Below are 17158 nucleotides of genomic sequence, written 5' to 3' on the forward strand. Positions count from 1 at the left end.
AAAACAAGTGGATTTTGCTGATAAATTCACATCCCACGAAGGAAACATTAATCGGAATACCATGTTAAGACTCTCTCTCTCTTTCTCTCTCTCTCTCTCTCTCCGTCTCTCTATCTCTCTCTGTGTAGGACGGTGTGTGAAGACCTCTATAAATGAACAAAAAAGAATATGAAAGTTGTGACAAATCGCCCTGAAAAATACGTTTTTAATAGTAAAGACCTTGAGCACATTCAAGGTTGTTTTTTAAATATCAATGTAGTACAATTAAACCACGTAATACGGAGAAGCCAAATCTTCATGCATTTACTGTACACTGAAAAACAAAATGACTTGAATTTTGGTGACATACTATGAACATGTGTGAACCTTTTTGAGGAATACGGCAACATTTAAGACATTTTAATTATGTGCAAACGATTTATATGTTGGAATTAAGTACTGTAAATCCAAAAGATTTTTTTCAGTTGCGTCGTCCATTTTGCACGTTGTTAATCTTCTACTGCCATCTAGTGACTGATTTTTTTTAAAGGAAAGAGTTGATCACAATACACTCTCATTTATATTTCTATTTACGCGATTTGTCCCCATTTCAAATAGCAATAATAATAATAATAACAATAATACGGGCGTTTGTTTTAAATCGGCAAGAACAGACGTTCGTTAAAACTGCAGACCAATGTAGAAAATGGTGCAAAAACAAACAAACAAACAGACAGACAAACAAACAATAACACTAAATACAAAATTAATAAGTAAAATGTCTGGCCAAAAATGGCCACCAGTGTCCCACCATTAAAAAAGGTCAGTTAAATCGAACAAAGCATGAGTGTTAGACACGTTAAAAAAAAATCCTAATCATTTATGGATTACGACGGTGCATACTTATTATGCGCCATATTATTAATATGGTGACATTTGGCGACTTTTGCGCGTCAGTGTTTTTCTCCCGTTCCACATCCGGAAGCATAGGCGACGGATATGACGTCACACGCATTGCGCGTCACCGAAACGGTTCGGCGCAAAATTCAAACGCTCGGTCGTGAGAAAGCCCTTGTTGTTTTTCGACTTTTATAAAACTTCCCTGGCTGTGACACATTTCATCATATTTTCAGCAAGTATAATACATTTTATGGTAAGGTTTACGTCGATGTCCATGCCCGTTAATCCGCCTGCTATATTTTAACTTTGCGTTCGTGTTTGCAATGCTAAGTATAAGCACTGTTATTATGCTAAGGCTGTTTACGAAGTCACGGTGCTCGCTCGATCACATTTTAAATGACAACGTAAATTATTTACCTTGTCGTCGTTTTCCATTCTGCTGAGTTAAAATACCACGTAGGTACATCTAAGTACAAAGAAATATGGCAACGGGTGAATATGATAACCTATATCATACGGGGCAGGTACGTAGTAAACATAGTAAAAGCACTATGTTGTCTGTATTGCATTTAAAAGGAAAGATCGACCTTATGAATGCAATCACCTCTTTTTCTCATTCAATGAAAGCAGGTAAATGTGGAATGTCAGGATATGCGTAGTAATGAAAAAAAAATAATTGTACCACCCAAATTGTGTTAGTAAATAGACGTGGACTTTTTGGTAGCAACACACCAATAATGCACTCTAAGCATTAATGTAGACCTTATCAACATATTTATATTTGTAGAAGTTGCATCCTACTGGACATATGGTATTGTTGTGCTGTTAGAATAGTTTCTTATTTGGATTCTACCTTTAGTCAAGATGAGTGCAGCCACCACACCTGTCTCTCGGGTACGACAAGGATGGACATCGTCTATGAAAAACAAGGGCCTATCACCAGCGGCCTGTAGCACACCTTTGCTTGCAGCCTTCCCCGGCAACGATGATGAGAAGGAGCGACGTCAGCGCAGACGGTCAAGAGTAATTGACCTTCAAAGTGCTACGGATTCCTCTTTAAATGACTCTGCACCACACAGGTATATTGTTCCATGTAACAATTAGTGTGAAGGAATCTCCTTTCCTCATGGCTCAGGGTGTTTTACACAAATCAAATGAGTTTTCTTCTTCTTTTCAGAAAACTGTATTTTCTCCATGTACGCCTGCAATCTTTTAGATTCCAAAAACAGTCATGTTAGGTAAATTCACTGCTTCTCAATTATTTTCTGCAAGGAAGAAGAAAACATTTTGCGTAGCCCAACTCACTGCCGCGACTATAAATAGTAACATTTGTGTAAAAAATTGAGTTTACCTATTACATAATACATAACATTGTGTCCTATTTCACTGCACTTCATATGCTTGGTGAAAAATACTCCTTGCGCGCACGCTAACGATGAACCGCACTGCCACAACACTGTAGTGAATGTGCAATTACATTAATAGTATAGCCCAAAAATTTTTTTCCCAAGGGTCACAGTCACGTGCCCCCACCCACCAGGTTGCCCCGCCTCACTATCCGAGAACAATTCAGGTAATTGAATACTGTACTCTAAATCACATGCGTCAAACTCAAGGCCCGTCCACCAAATTTGCCTGCCACATCATTGTATGTGGCCTGCGAAAGCAAAACTTGTGCCTTAACCGCTATAATAATAATACATTTTATTTATAAGCATCTTTCAAAACACTCAAAGACACTTTACAAACAAAAAATAAATAAATCAAACCACAGATAAAATTATAAATAATAAAAGAAGAAATGAATTTAAATTGAGTATGTGATTTTGAATACCTTATTTTCCACACTAAAAGGCGCACCGCATTATAAGACACAATCTACAATGCGTCCACTAGATGGAGCTACGCTCAACAAAATGATGAGATGTCAGTAAAACTTATTTAATAAAGCAGCCACACAGTTCACTTAACCAACAGCAAGTTGTAACATTGACTCGTTAACATTGAACTCTCTTGCTGCTGCTCTATTTCCGTGTTCAACTGCGTAACGCGATCACCTTAAGTTTGAACTCTGCGTTGTAAGCATGTCTCTAGCAAGGAGCAATTTTGGGGTAGACATATTACCGTAATAACCATATGCAAGGCGCATCGGATTTTAAGGTGAGCTTTTAAGAAAATTGAAGGCTTTTAGGTGCGCCTTTTAGTGCGGAAAATACGGTCGGTGAGTTTTGAGATGGGATTTGAATGTGGAAAGAGAATCAATATTACGGATGTTGGGTGGAAGTGAGTTCCAGAGTTTGGGGGCAGAGCGGCTGAAAGCTCTGCACCCCATCGTGCTGAGACGGGCAGAGAATACACAGAGGTGGAGGGAGGATGAGGACCTGAGGGAATGAGAGGGAACTGAAATTTGAAGAGGATCAGACAAATAAGGGGGGGGGCAAGGTTATGTATGGCTTTGAATGCATAGAGAAGTATTTTGAAGTTGATTCTATGTTTAACAAGGAGCCAGTGGAGCTGTCGGAGGATGGGGGTGATGTGATGAAAGGACGGGGTTCTAGTGATGATCCGGGCTGAAGAATTTTGGACCAGTTGAAGTTTATGGAGGAATTTGTGATGGACACCGAAAATAAGTCAATTGCAATAATCAATACGGGAGGTGACGAGACTGTGGATAAGGATAGCAGTGGTGTGAGGGGTGAGAGAGGGACGGAGACGATTTATATTACGTAGGAGGAAATATGCAGACCGGCTTATGTTATTGATGTGGGAGTGGAAAGATAGTGAGTTATCGAGGATGACCCCCAGGCTCTTAACCTGAAGGGAAGGGGGCACAGTAGAGCTATCAATTGTGAGGGAGAAACTGTTGGCTTTGTGTAGGGTGGATTTGATACAGATGAGGAGGAGTTATGTTTTCTCACTGTTAAGTTTGAGGAAGTTATGGGTAAACCAAGATTTGATTTCTGAGAGGCCGCATGAGGGGGAGTAAGGTGGGGGGGGGGGGGGGCGTCGGGTTTACTGGATAGGTAAAGCTGGGTGTCATCCGCAAAGCAGTGAAAGAGTATACCAAAATTACGGAAAATATTGCCTAAGGGAAGGTAGATAATGAAGAGGAGGGGTCCTAGGACAGAGCCCTCCATGACCCCTGCTCAAATCTGTAGCGAAATCTTTAATTGTCAGGTGTAATCAATAATAATGTGGAGATTTTGCAAAAAGAAAATTGTAAACCTTTTTTAACAAACAATTATCTTTGACTTCTGATTTCACAACTCGTAATCGATCACTTTGTTGTGTATTATGTAATAATACAGTAAGACGATTAAGCACTAAGCATCTGTGTCTCTGTGTTGTTCTGTATTATTTTGTTAACTTTTCTTTTGATAGCGGCACGGACACCCGCAGCGGATCCTCTATTTTTATGTTGAAAGGGAAGAAATTTCATCTGTGCTATATGTTACACATACAGTACATTTGCTTATCCAATCATTTGGTTTGACTGCCATAATGGCCCCATGAGGGAAGCCCTAACTACAAAATGGCCTGCGACCAAAATTAGTTTGACACTCATGCTCTAAATTGTCTTTACGCGTGAATGTGAATGGTTTGTCTGTGTGCCCTGAAATTGCCTGGCGACCAGTTCACAATGTGAACCTCTTGCTCCAAGTCAGCTGGGATAGGTACCCCTTCTTGTGTTGCCCAATAATTATTTTAAGCATTTAACGTTACTGTCTTTTTCATGCTTTTATGATGCAACAAAGTAATGATAGAAAGGCCCAACTGTACTTTATATTTGTCTTATTTAGAGTCAACTGCACTTTGTGTCCTAATCAGAGTCCATTAGTTATTCTGGAGCATTAAAACTCCCATGTTTTTGGTCTTGTTTAGATGATTGGTTGCTATCACATGAGTTGCACAGAAAGTGTAGATTGTTCACTAATTGAAGAGTTCAAAACTGTGTCCAGTGCCGCAGGGACACCCGCTGCTGTGCCAAAGTTGTCCAATGCTCAAATCTCAGAACATTACTCCACCTGCATCAAACTCTCCACTGAGAATGTAAGTAGAGCATATTTTTGTGCAGACCTTAAAATATCCGAATTACAGAGAAATCACCGAGCATTCATGTTATTATCACTAATGCACAGTTTGTCTCTTTTTGATAGAAAATTACGACGAAAAATGCCTTTGGTTTACATCTTATTGATTACATGGCTGATATTCTTAAACAGAAAGATTCGGAGCTTACAAACTTCAAGGTACAGTATGTTGGAGGTTTGGCATCTTGTTCTTGCTGCTGCGTGTTCAGGGAAGGCCCTGATCTTTAATGTATACAATGGTGTCTATCTTTTGATTACTGATGTACACCGAAGAATTTTGTTACATCTGCTACAAAAGTATCGCAATACTGTACTGCTGTGTACTCAACTATATTTCGAGAGTTTCTATACAAACCTTCCTGGTACAGTGAGGCAAAACATATGATGGCTCATAATGAAATTTATAACTGCTTGGTCCATGATTCCTGGTAGCTTGATGGTCAAAAATCAAATCGCCTGATTTATATTAAAAAACAAATAAATAACAACAACATGTCTGTTTACCTGTGTGTAATGCCTCAACATTGATTAGGTCCTCTTATTTACGGATGTAGGCTGGCGATGGGCGCCTTAAGTGCTGGAGAGGGCCGCAATTTTCCATCGGTGCTAATTTAGGGTCACGTAAGACCTCACACTTCCTAAATAGGGTTATGACCAAATTAAGGACAAAATACTGTATATGCATATGTGTAAAATGTGTGCGCTTAATATATTTCATTTTTCCTAATACATTTCTCAATGCATGTGTAAAAGCTCCACTGTCCTGAACCGACAACAAAAATTTGAAACAAACAACAAAAGTAACCACACACAGTGATTTTCTTTCTTTCTTGTATTTCCATTATTTGGGGTATTTTACAGATTTTCTGAGACACCCCCAATAATTGTATTGGTTTGTTAAAATAACAAACTAACTAACTACATATAAAATGTTTGGGTTATTATTATTATTATTATTTTTATTTTTTTTTCCCCCATTTACAGGTGGCAGCTGGTACACTGGATGCCAGTACCAAGATCTATGCTGTCCGGGTGGATGCGGTTCATGCTGATGCTTACAGAGTACTTGGTGGCCTTGGGGCTGAAACCAAACCCGGAGAAGGTCAGAGCCTCATTGCTGTGATTGCAAGCATTGTGAATTGTTTTGAAATAACTATCTGCTTGTGATTTCCCTCATATTTTAAAATGGAAAACTTCTGACTGGTCGATGTGTGCAACTGTAGACAACGGATTAAAAGAGGAAGAGCAAAATGAAGCTGCTGAGGTCACTACCAAGCAACCAAAGAAGAAGAGACCCCCGAAGAAGACTGTGGAGCAGAACCTGAGCAACTTAAATAGTGCTGAGTCCGAGAGGAAATGTGAGGTATTGTCATTTCTACTGAATTTGCCAGCATTTTAAAATGGCCTTCAAAATTGAAGATTCACCTTGACTCGTGCATGTATTTATTAAGTCTGTTTATTTTGAGTTACTATTGCTGCAGAACAACCCACATACAAAGACTGCTGTTGTAGCATAAAATGTTTGCTGTGAAAGCAGAGTTGTAGGAAAATGTTTGAATTCTTGTTCATTTATTGCTGACTTTATTAATGCCTAAATTTTTTTAAAAACTGCACTTTTCACATCCTTTTGGAATATTTCGCTTTTAAATTAAAAAATAATAATAATTTTCACAGAACCACTCATGGTAATATTGTTATCGAGATATGGCACAGCTGTATTATGAAGGACAAGACTTTACTTTGCCCTCTAGGAAAAGAAATTGAAATTTTCAGTTCAGACAAGCTGTTTGCAGAGCAATATCAATGATTTATTTCATTACAAGTAAGTTGAGATAAAGATGCAAGATGTTACAGCGAGAAGCCGAAAGGAAGGGAAGCTCAGTGTATCAAGTGAGTTGGTTGGAAAATCAGGTACCAGGATATTTGTAAGACCACATTAAATAGTTAATGCTCCAAAATTGCTGCTTGTCTGCATTCTCATCATCCATTTCTCTCACAAATAAACTAACGCTGTAGTGCTTTGTGCATCAATTAATTGACTTTTTTTGTTAGCTTGACAAGTTGTAATCTGGTTCTGTTTTTCAAACAAGACATGTTTTGTTGCAACGCAACTTAAGATGAGTGGAACTATTGTCTGCTTCCTTGATTGTCTCACACTTCTTTCAGTCATAAATCACTTGTGTTTTTAAAATCGCCCTTGTGTTTCTGTGCATCATAATCGTTAACTTTCTTTGGCCTGGCTGTTATCCCTCCAGGTAGACCCCATGTTTCATCGCATGGCGTCATCCTTTGATGAGAGTAGCACAGCTGGGGTCTTCCTGTCTGTTCTCTTCAGTGAAAACAGTCGCTGTGAGCTGCTCTTTCCATCCCACATGACCCTTCTGCAGTCTACAACCTCCTACTCTCCCCCACCTTCTATGACCGTCCCCACATCCCCATTCATGGGTAAGACAGAAGAAAAAAAAGTCCTAACTAGTATCCTAAGTATGTCTTTGTTGTTCACCTATGTATTTGCTGCGTTTAAAATGTTGGGGACCATATGGTTCAAACTGTGATTTTTGATGTTATTCTGACAGCTGGGCTGCAGCAGTGTCAGGAGAAAAGTGACATCTGCCCCTCTCTTCAGGACTTCTCCTTCACAAGGTGGAACCCTGAACAGGTCTGAGAGTATTTTGACTTTGATAAGTAAGCATTGGCTATCAGACTACTGTAGTTGTAGTTTGCAATCAAGTTAAAGTGCACTGCTCACTACAATCACAATAATAAATGTGGTTGACATCAAAGAATTATTCTGTTACCTGTCATCATTTGTCAATGTATTCTGCAATTCCCATTAGTTCTCGCTGCTACGAGCTGCCATCTGCAATGCACGAGCCGCTTAAAACAATTTGATAGCAGACCAAACTTTTAGACCTGGTGAAAGCAGGGTAGCTACCTGCTAAGTTAATAAATTTATTATTATTATTATCAGATTTGCTGAAAACAAACAAGAGAACTATCTGATCACTTTTGGGTGGAAAGTTAACACATCAAACCTGCAGATTTGATTCAAGCGTCATTGGCATTTGTCCCCTTTCAGACAATGAACCAACTTTTGGAGAAAATGAAGCAAGGTGAACACGTTTTTGACATCAATGCTGAGCCTGAACCCGAAGCTGATGAAGAGGACTATCCCGAATTTGATGGAGACTACGAGGAGGATTTGGGTGACTGTGAGGAGGGGCTAAAGGAACATAAATACGGTTGTGAGGCCTCGGGTTCTAAAACAGGACGGTGAGAATGACAAGCCAGCACTTTTGTCTTCTACTCAATGTAATATTGATGCTTTGCGGAATTCTGTAAACGTTACCAGTTGTAAGGAGATAATTTCACCAGAAACATTTCTTCTATGAAAAAAATTCTCATGCACTTTCTCTGATCTTCTAGTGATGTGATACCAATTGGAGAGGGTGATATCGCCACTATGTGTCTGCAGCTGTCCACTCAGCCCAGGGAATATTCGTATTTTAGCCCAAGGACAATGGCCACGTGGGCTGGACCAGGGTACTGGCAGTTCAAGCCAAAACACAAGTGTAAGTAATTTGAAATGAGGGGAAAAGGAATTGTCCCCATAAACTTACAGTTATGGGACCAGACATGGCCTAAATTTGTTGTTTCTGGTAGCTTGCAACTATATATGAATGCAAACATCACACCAAGCGCGGATAAACAATGAGATAAATACTATAAGACAATCTTATTTTTGCGTGCTTAACAAGCTTGTATGATGAAGCAATTTCATAATTTCCATTATCATAGCTCTCATTATTGCATTAGTTTGTTATTTTTATGGATGAGATGTTCACAGCACAGAATAACTACTTTTTTATTCTTCCCGTCAGTGGACCACTTGCCTGACAAGGAGACACGGAAAAAGAAGCCCAAAAAGGCCTTTGAAATAGACTTCAACACCGACGTCAACTTTGATACCTACTTCCGCACCACAAGAGTAACTGATTTCTTTATACAGTATCTTCATGACAAATGTTTGCTCTCAAAAGTCCATTATCACTTATAAAATGTGAACTACATCGATGAGGTATATAATTGTAAAATAATAATAATAGATGAACCCTATGGAATTGCCTGGATTTTTCCATACATTTGTCATTCAATAGACAACTAGTTTACTTCAACTAATACCACACAAATAATTATGTTTCTATGTTTTTACTGAACACAACATGAAAACGTCACAGGGCAGGGTGGAAAAGTATGCAGACCTTTGGATTTATTAACTGGTTTGTAACACCTCAACCAAACTTTAGTTGCAAATCACATGCACAACAGTCAGTCACCCCTCCACTGTTAGGATTCCACTGCCAGGCATATTGTTTTATGTTCTCCTGCAAAATGTCTTGATAAACTTGGGATTCGATTTTTCTCTCAATGATAGCAATGCACCCAGGCCATGAGGTACAAAATAAACCCCAAACCATGATGCCGCCTCCACCATACTTAACAGCTAAGATTGAAGACTAGATTGTGGTGCACTGTGGCATGGCAATTTTCCAAACGGATCTTGGAATAAAAATAACTCATGCAACTTGAATCGCAAGCAAGTTAAGATATCCAAATTTGGCCGTGTATCTGTGCATCCGGCTTTTGCAACACATTACTCATCATCGCAAAATAATGTGTAGGTTTTGTTGTAACTACACTTAAGTGTGAAGTGAATCTTCCCTTTGTAGGCTGCCACCACGATCAGCAAGTCTGCGCTCAGTTCCTGTAACAAGAAAACAACTCTCCCAGCAGACTTCCAGTTTACACCAGAGACTCTCTCCCAACTCACTCTTAAACCCTCCATATCGGTGAGACCATACTGGCTGTGCTAGCCAACAGAGATATCTTATTTATAGCCAATAAGTACAAGTGGTGTGTGTGTGTGTGTGTGTGTGTGTGTGTGTGTGTGTGTGTGTGTGTGTGTGTGTGTGTGTGTGTGTGTGTGTGTGTGTGTGTGTGTGTGTGTGTGTGTGTGTGTGTGTTCGCTCAGTGGATTTGGAAAAAAAAACAAAAATTCTTGGTTGGATTTCTTTAGGTTTACCCCTCCTGTATCCGGACTTCCCGTTTGACTCTGGAATCCCATTGCAAAACGTAGTCTTTTCAAATCAAGTCAAGTCCACTTTATTGTCAACTATGCTTTACGTGCAACATATAGCACAGATGAAATTTCTTTCCTCTTAACCCCAGGAGAGAGAGGAGCTGCTGCGGTTACCCGCACCGCCATCAACGAACAGTTAACATAACAAAATACAGTACTGTAATACAACACAACACATAATAGTCATGCAATCTTAACCCCTTTTTTTGCATACACTTTGTTGTTTGAAGCGGTTTTAGATGAAAGAGGAGAGAATCAAAGTGTCCTTTCACCAGTGGATCAGAGACGTCATGCTGAAAAAGTGTACATGTCTGCTACAAGCTAAGTTTGAAAGCAAACAAGAAGCTGTAACGTCCAATGACAAAAAAAGAGCTTGACTCACATCTCCTTTCCCATGTAAATCCGCTTCAATTCCAAGCGGCGACTCTTTCTTCTCATCGTCAGCTCCACAATCCATCCAGCCGCAGACTGTCCAACAGCACGAACATTTCCGCTGAACAAAACGGGGCTGTGAAAAATGCTGCCCATTACAGGTGCAAAAAACACCGGCGCCTTGGGGCTGTCAAGCACCGACAGTCAAATGGCGCCAACATTCCGCCCAATCAAAATCAGTGCTAGTACACGCGTGCTGCCGAGAAGGTGCAACCGCCAAGCACAGATTCTTCCTCTTTGATGAATTTCATGGCTAAAAAAAAAACCCTGAAAACAATCCACATCAGGTCCACACGACGTAACGACAAGAACCATGTGACAAAACACAAAAACAACACAAAACAACAAAAAAGCAAGGCTCTTGAAGAGCACTTGCTGAAGGCTGCCTACTTGGGCTCCATCTTAGGGGGGAGAAAAAAAATTGACGGATTTAATAGCATTCTTTTTATTTTAAACATTATTCAGCTTTTTTCCACCCATTTCTGTAATGGAATTTAATTATCAGTAGCACCTGAAAATAATATATTGAGGGGGTTTTTTTTGTTTGTTTGTTCATTTGTTTTTTGTAGTTATGTCAAGAAGCCCAGAAGAGGTTGTCTGGAGAGCTTGGAGAAGGCATTGGCGACTATGACTACAACAATCCAAACGATACAGCCAACTTTTGTCCAGGTCTTCAGGTATGAAGTCCCATTTTGTTTTTTCTTCTCTAAAAAGTACCGTGAAGTTCAGATTGAAAGCAACAACTTCTTTTCCCCTTACCTTGAACCCTGCAGGTTTTCACGCTTCCATGAGCATCACGCTCGAGCCTATTTTTAGCTTCTCTTAGACACACCAAAACAGTGTTTTCTGTTCATGATGTTTCAGAGGACCTCCATGTTGAAGATTAAACATTCATATTTTTTAATCAAATCTGCAGTCATTGAAACATTCAAATTAGTATTTTGCTCTGCTGTGCTCAAGCGCACACGTGAGACATTTTTCGTACACATTTTGTGGCGTCACTAGCCTCGCTTCCATTTTACGTCATGTCTAAAACGTGAATATTTTTTGTACTTGCTCTAGCAGCTTATTTGCTTTTGTTTTACTTTATTTTATTTCTACTGTCTTTGTTATTCATTTATTGTTTTATCGTTTGTTGTTGCATCTTATGTACAGGTTCGTTCAATCAACTGAATGTCATGGTCACACAAGAAATGTGACCTTGTGCAGCGATAGTTAATAATTCACGTTCGGGTCGTCGACGGTTGTCCTCCTACAACAAAAGAACCATAGTGTTCACAGTCTTTATCCATCATCCTATTCAGCCTGCTGACAGTGACGATGAAGTGGAAGGGTTTCCCGACTCTGACGATACACAACCTTCAGGAGAGAGTTTTCCATTGCCCTCACAAGAAGGGATCTCGACTTATGGCGATGGAGATCTTGTACCTGAACCACAGAGAGTATGTTGTTTTCAAGCATTTTCTCACAATAGCCCTTACCAATTTCGTGTTGGCCTAAGGTTTCACTTTGCAGAGGTGAAATGGTCTGAAATGTTTATATCGGGATCATATGAACCAAAATAAACAAGCTGTCACAGAGTAAACCCCCAAAAATACAGTAGCGCCCTACAGAGTTCATTTATTTATTTTGACTTACGAGCACAGATGTACAAGTATGGTGGCAGTGAACACTTTACAATAGCAATACAGTAAGCAGCAGTGTGTCAAATAGTGAACAATAGGGTGCATTAAAAAATGCACTATTATGCAGTGCTATTTTTCCTCATTGGAATAAATTAGAAGACACATTACAACAATTTTTGAGGGTTGTTTCGGACAACTTTAGGTAAGAATGAAGAATGCACCAGTACCACTTTCTATTAGAGCAGTTACAAGTGTAAATACTTTACAGCAGCTGCCGATTCCATGCACCTTTACTTGATACGGCTATTGTGTCTTGCAGTCGTGATGAAAATGTTTTCATTTTAATCAAAACATGTTCCAAAACACAAACCTTTCTTGAACATTACCGTTCACTCAAATACAACACATTTTTGAAGAACAACGTTATCATTTCGGACATTTTAATATCCAGCTGCATGTTTTCCCCAACAGTCTTACCACACGGTTCTCTTAAATGTACCCTCTAACACGAGACATTTGAGTTACGTGTCTCAGTCGCAACACTAGTGGGTGTGGGTAGATGTGTATGTGTTCAAACCTCAAATCTGAATGGACACCACAAAAAAAAACATTTAATAACCCACAAATGACTGGAAGCTGTGCGGCCAAGACTCAAGCTATGAAATGAAAACAAGGCTGTTGGAAATAAATCGTTCCACTTCATTTAAGTTGTAAAATAAATGTTCGGGGTATTGTAATGTATCGATGTACCTGTAAAGATGTATGAATCAGTCGAAGACAAATTATCAACTAGTCAAATTTTGTTTATTTCGCCAAGATCATAGGTGCAACTGCTTACAAATTGTAACTGTAGGTGAAAACACAATAATGCTGTAACTAGCACACAGAATGTTCATAAATTGTTTTACATCTCTTTGAAGGTCAACAAGATTGAGATCAACTATGCTAAGACAGCCAAGAAAATGGACATGAAGAGACTCAAGAGCAGCATGTGGACTCTTCTAAGTGAAAGCCCAGAAACCCCCAGCAAGGTAAATTAAACTGATATATTGCCCATTTTTTCTTTCATTCATTCATCATTGCATGCAACTTTTGGATTTTCAGCTTGACTGTTTACCATTGTGCGTGTATATTCAATTATTATTATTATGTTTGACTAATTTTCATTGTAGGATGTGGAGGTTACAGAGAAACCTGAGATTTGTGAGGAAAAAGTCTTCAGCCAGACAACAAAGACCTTGCTTCAAAGGTAACATAACAGACCTATGACAAAGCTTACCTGCTTTGAGAAAGGAAAAACAACGACTGACTAGCGGTTCACAAATTACTCAATGTGTATTAATCTTTAGTTGAGTGATGACATGGATTAATCTGAAATTGTTTGCACAAGGCACAGTGGGTGACTGGTTAGTACACGCGCCTCACAGTGCAGAGGTGCAGGGTTTGATTCTGGCTTTGGCCTTTCTGTGTGGAGTTTGCATGTTCTCCCCGTGCCTGCGTGAGTTTTCTCCGGGTACTCCGATTTCCTCCCACATTCCAAAAACATGCATGGCAGGTTAATGGAACACTCTAAATTGTCTCTAGGTGTGACTGTGAGTGCGAATGATTGTTGGTTTATGTATTTCCTGCGATTGGCTGTAAAGCAGTTGAGGGTGTAACGCGCCTACTGCCCAAATTCGGCTGGGATATGCTCTAGTACGCCCACAACCCTCGTGAGGAATAGCGGAGGAGAAAATGGATGGATGCAGGGTTTGTTTTTGGCTCCGGCCTTCTTGTGTGGAGTTGGCATGTTCTCCCCGTGCCTGCCTGGGTTTTCTCAGGGTACTCCGGTTTCCTCCCACATTCCAAAAACATGCGTGGCAGGTTAATGGAACACTCTAAATTGTCCCTAGGCGTGAGTGTGAGCGCGCATGGTTGTTCGTCTCTGTGTGCCCTGCGATTGGCTGGCAACCGGTTCAGGGTGTCCCCCGCCTACTGCCCGAAGACAGCTGGGATAGGCTCCAGCACGCCCGCAACCCCTGTGAGCATAAGCGGATTACAATTGGAAAATGGTTGGCTGGTTGGATGGATGGTTTGCACAGCAGTAAAAAAAAGAATAGGCACATTACTGTCAATAATCTGTCTTCATACCATTTAAATGTATTACTAAAGACTGAAACTCTCTGCTGGTCTAGACTACCCACCACAATGGCTCAGAACCTGTCAATACCTTTGGCATTTGTTGCTCTGCTCCATCTTGCAAATGAAAAGGTGAGTATGACCTTGTGATGACTTGTTTTACTGATATGATTTTGAGTTTCCATCATTCCTGAGATTTTTTTTTACTGCATTTTGAGGGCATTCATCCGTGTAGTTGCATTAGAGACTATAGATCCTGTTTCTCGCATGGTATTTTCTTCAGAATAATTATGGTCTCATGACATTTGACCCGTTGCGTTTGAGTTATTAACACGGGCTATATACACAACAATGGTCTGAACAATGCACAGCCGTGCTCTCATCTTCAGAAAGTTTCAACCATTTTCACGTTTTGAAGTATTTCCAGATAGTCATTAAATATGACCCACTTAAGATGGACAGCAGGGATGAAATTGCTCCAAAATTTGGCGTGATGTACATGACTGAAGGTTGGACTTTTTTTTTTGTTTCTTCTGCCTTTGGTAAGGCCCCGAATTTGCCAAGACAGTGATTTTAGGTCTGTTCGTTTTTGTAAAATATTAGTAGGCATAGTACAACTGTGTACACTATGTCAGCCTGACAGACGTCTGTACCGGTCCTGTTATTGCTGGTCCCTGCTCCGTTCTTTTCCTTCTCCCCCAATAAAACCACCACATCTTTCTCCTCATCCCCCTCACTGCCACCACCATGACTGGAGTCACCCAGTCCCTCACTAACCATTCTGCTAGTGACCTTCCATGGTTTGTCTTTCGGAAGAAAGAAAATAGGGAGGCTATATCAAGACGAAAGACAGCACATTAGACAAAGTCAGCAAGCAGAGGAGTAAAGGGGAGGGTTGGTGGGGCGCAGAGCAAAAAGTGTCCGACTTTGCCGAGAGCCAGAGCTTAATATTGTAGTTATTTGGCCTGGAATGGACAGGCTGTTTAGGATTTGTCCCCAACTTCCCAAGTACCACCAAAGCCCCCATTCCAATATGACGTGATCATATTGGAACGTCCATATTGATGTTTTTCTGTATGTTCCGTTTTTGCAGAATTTGGAGCTGGTGAAGGTTGATGACATGTCAGACATCATCATCAGGCAAGGCCATTGAGAAGAAAAGTATTGTCGTATCAAATGTTTTATGTCGAGTTATGTTTTTCTATTTTGTACCACACCTCCACTTAATGTGTATATGTCGTGTCTCTCAGCTGGCTTCCATAGATTTCAGAGAAATGTAATCAGATTGGATGGCATGTCGCAATATGGAAAAGCGGTCTCTGTTTTTATTGTTTTTGTGATATTGTTGAGCAATATCTATATTTGCTCATTTTTATTTTGTTTGCCCATTTGACATTGCTGCTCTGATTTAAAATATAATAAATCAGAACTCACTCAACAGTAATTCTGTAGTGTTTTTTCCCACATAATATACTTACTCAAGTCATTATTTGGAGAAATACTTTTTCCTTTGATTTGAGTCATATTCTCCTAAAGTATGTAATAGGACTCTTACATCACGGCAGGGACTGCACCAACTTGTGTAGGCCTACCTGTAAAAATAACAAAAATTTCAAGCAGACATAGAATGTCTCAACTCTCATGTAGTTGCCTTATTTTAGCAAAAGAGCCCTTTTAAAATGTCCAAAATTAATCTTTCAAAAGTCTGAACAAATGTTAACATGGTAAGTGGGATTTTATTATCGTTTGAAGACTCCCGCATACTTGCGATTCGGCACCAGCAGATTCACCTGTCTGTGGATTTATTTTTTGCAAAACTTTTGGGGATGAGTTTAGGGGGTTAAAACAGTTCGGGGTTTTTTTTTTTTTAATGTTTTTCTCTCAAATCCTTTTCAATTGCCGCCCATTGTGAAATCTCAAATTAAATTTAACATTCTTAAGATAATTAACATCAAACAGATGACTTGAAACGTCCCATAATGATGATAGCAGAAGCAATGAAACAATGATTTGGTTTTAGTCGGGACTCAAGACAAGCAGATGCACTACTGTATCTACTGTAGCAACTTTGGACAACATGGGACATTGAGAACATTGGTCTTAAAAAAAAAAGCAAATGGATTGAAAAAGTTTACAATTTAACATGCATTAAGCTGCAGGAACCCTCTATGGGGGATATATGGATTTTTTCCCCCTCCTAATCGATTGGAAGCGAATAGTTTGAACCATTACAAATTTTGGAGTCCCAACCCTCAAGTGTGAAATTCCACATCCAAGTACATTTGTGTGTCTCTATTTCCAAAAACGCATCTTTGAGCAAGCAATTGTGATTTTTGCCATGTTGTGAGGAACAGTGGGGCTAACTGTCTTACGTGATCTCGCACCACATTATTGTTGCACATGTTTATTCCTACTTTTAGCTTCTATTTACAATACAATACATGCCGATTTATATAGCGCTTTCACAACAGCGGCAGCTGTAACAAAGCGCTTAACAAAACTGTTAACATAAAGTAAAATAATAAACACGACACATAACATAAAACACGGACAGTCGTGCAGTCTTAACCACTTTTCCGTCACACGCTTTGTTGTTTGAAGCAGTTTGAGTTTGAGATGAAAGAGGAGAGAATCAAAGTGTCCTTTAACCAGTGGATCAGAGACGTCATTCTCAAAATGTACACACGTCGGCTACAAGCTAAGTTTCAAAGTCAACAAGAAGCTGTAGGATCCATTGACGAAAAAAGAGATTTATTATAGAAATGTTAAATAGAAAGATCTATTTAACATTTCTATAATAAATCTCTATAGAAAGATCTATTTAACATTTCTTGCATTGCAGAGCAGCCTAGTGCAGTCACTACCGGAAATGA

General features: G+C 39.6%; 1 protein-coding gene across 1 annotated transcript; it reads left to right on the forward strand.

Moving 5' to 3' along the window:
- The first annotated feature begins 1023 nt into the window (after positions 1–1023).
- Positions 1024–15729, forward strand: ncaph (non-SMC condensin I complex, subunit H). The gene is made up of 18 exons (XM_086111494.1): positions 1024–1132; positions 1739–1958; positions 4839–4929; positions 5037–5129; positions 5955–6072; positions 6194–6333; positions 7226–7415; positions 7547–7629; positions 8050–8243; positions 8397–8542; positions 8852–8958; positions 9701–9820; positions 11112–11219; positions 11847–11984; positions 13088–13198; positions 13340–13416; positions 14342–14417; positions 15379–15729. The coding sequence occupies exons 2-18, from the start codon at positions 1744–1746 to the stop codon at positions 15436–15438; spliced, it is 2067 nt and encodes a 688-aa protein (XP_085967620.1). The 5' UTR covers positions 1024–1132; positions 1739–1743; the 3' UTR covers positions 15439–15729.
- The last annotated feature ends 1429 nt before the right edge of the window (positions 15730–17158 follow it).

Source organism: Hippocampus guttulatus, chromosome 5, assembly GCF_054856545.1.
Source record: "Hippocampus guttulatus isolate MCC_2025c chromosome 5, RoL_Hgut_1.0, whole genome shotgun sequence".
NCBI classification, from domain to species: Eukaryota; Metazoa; Chordata; class Actinopteri; order Syngnathiformes; family Syngnathidae; genus Hippocampus; species Hippocampus guttulatus.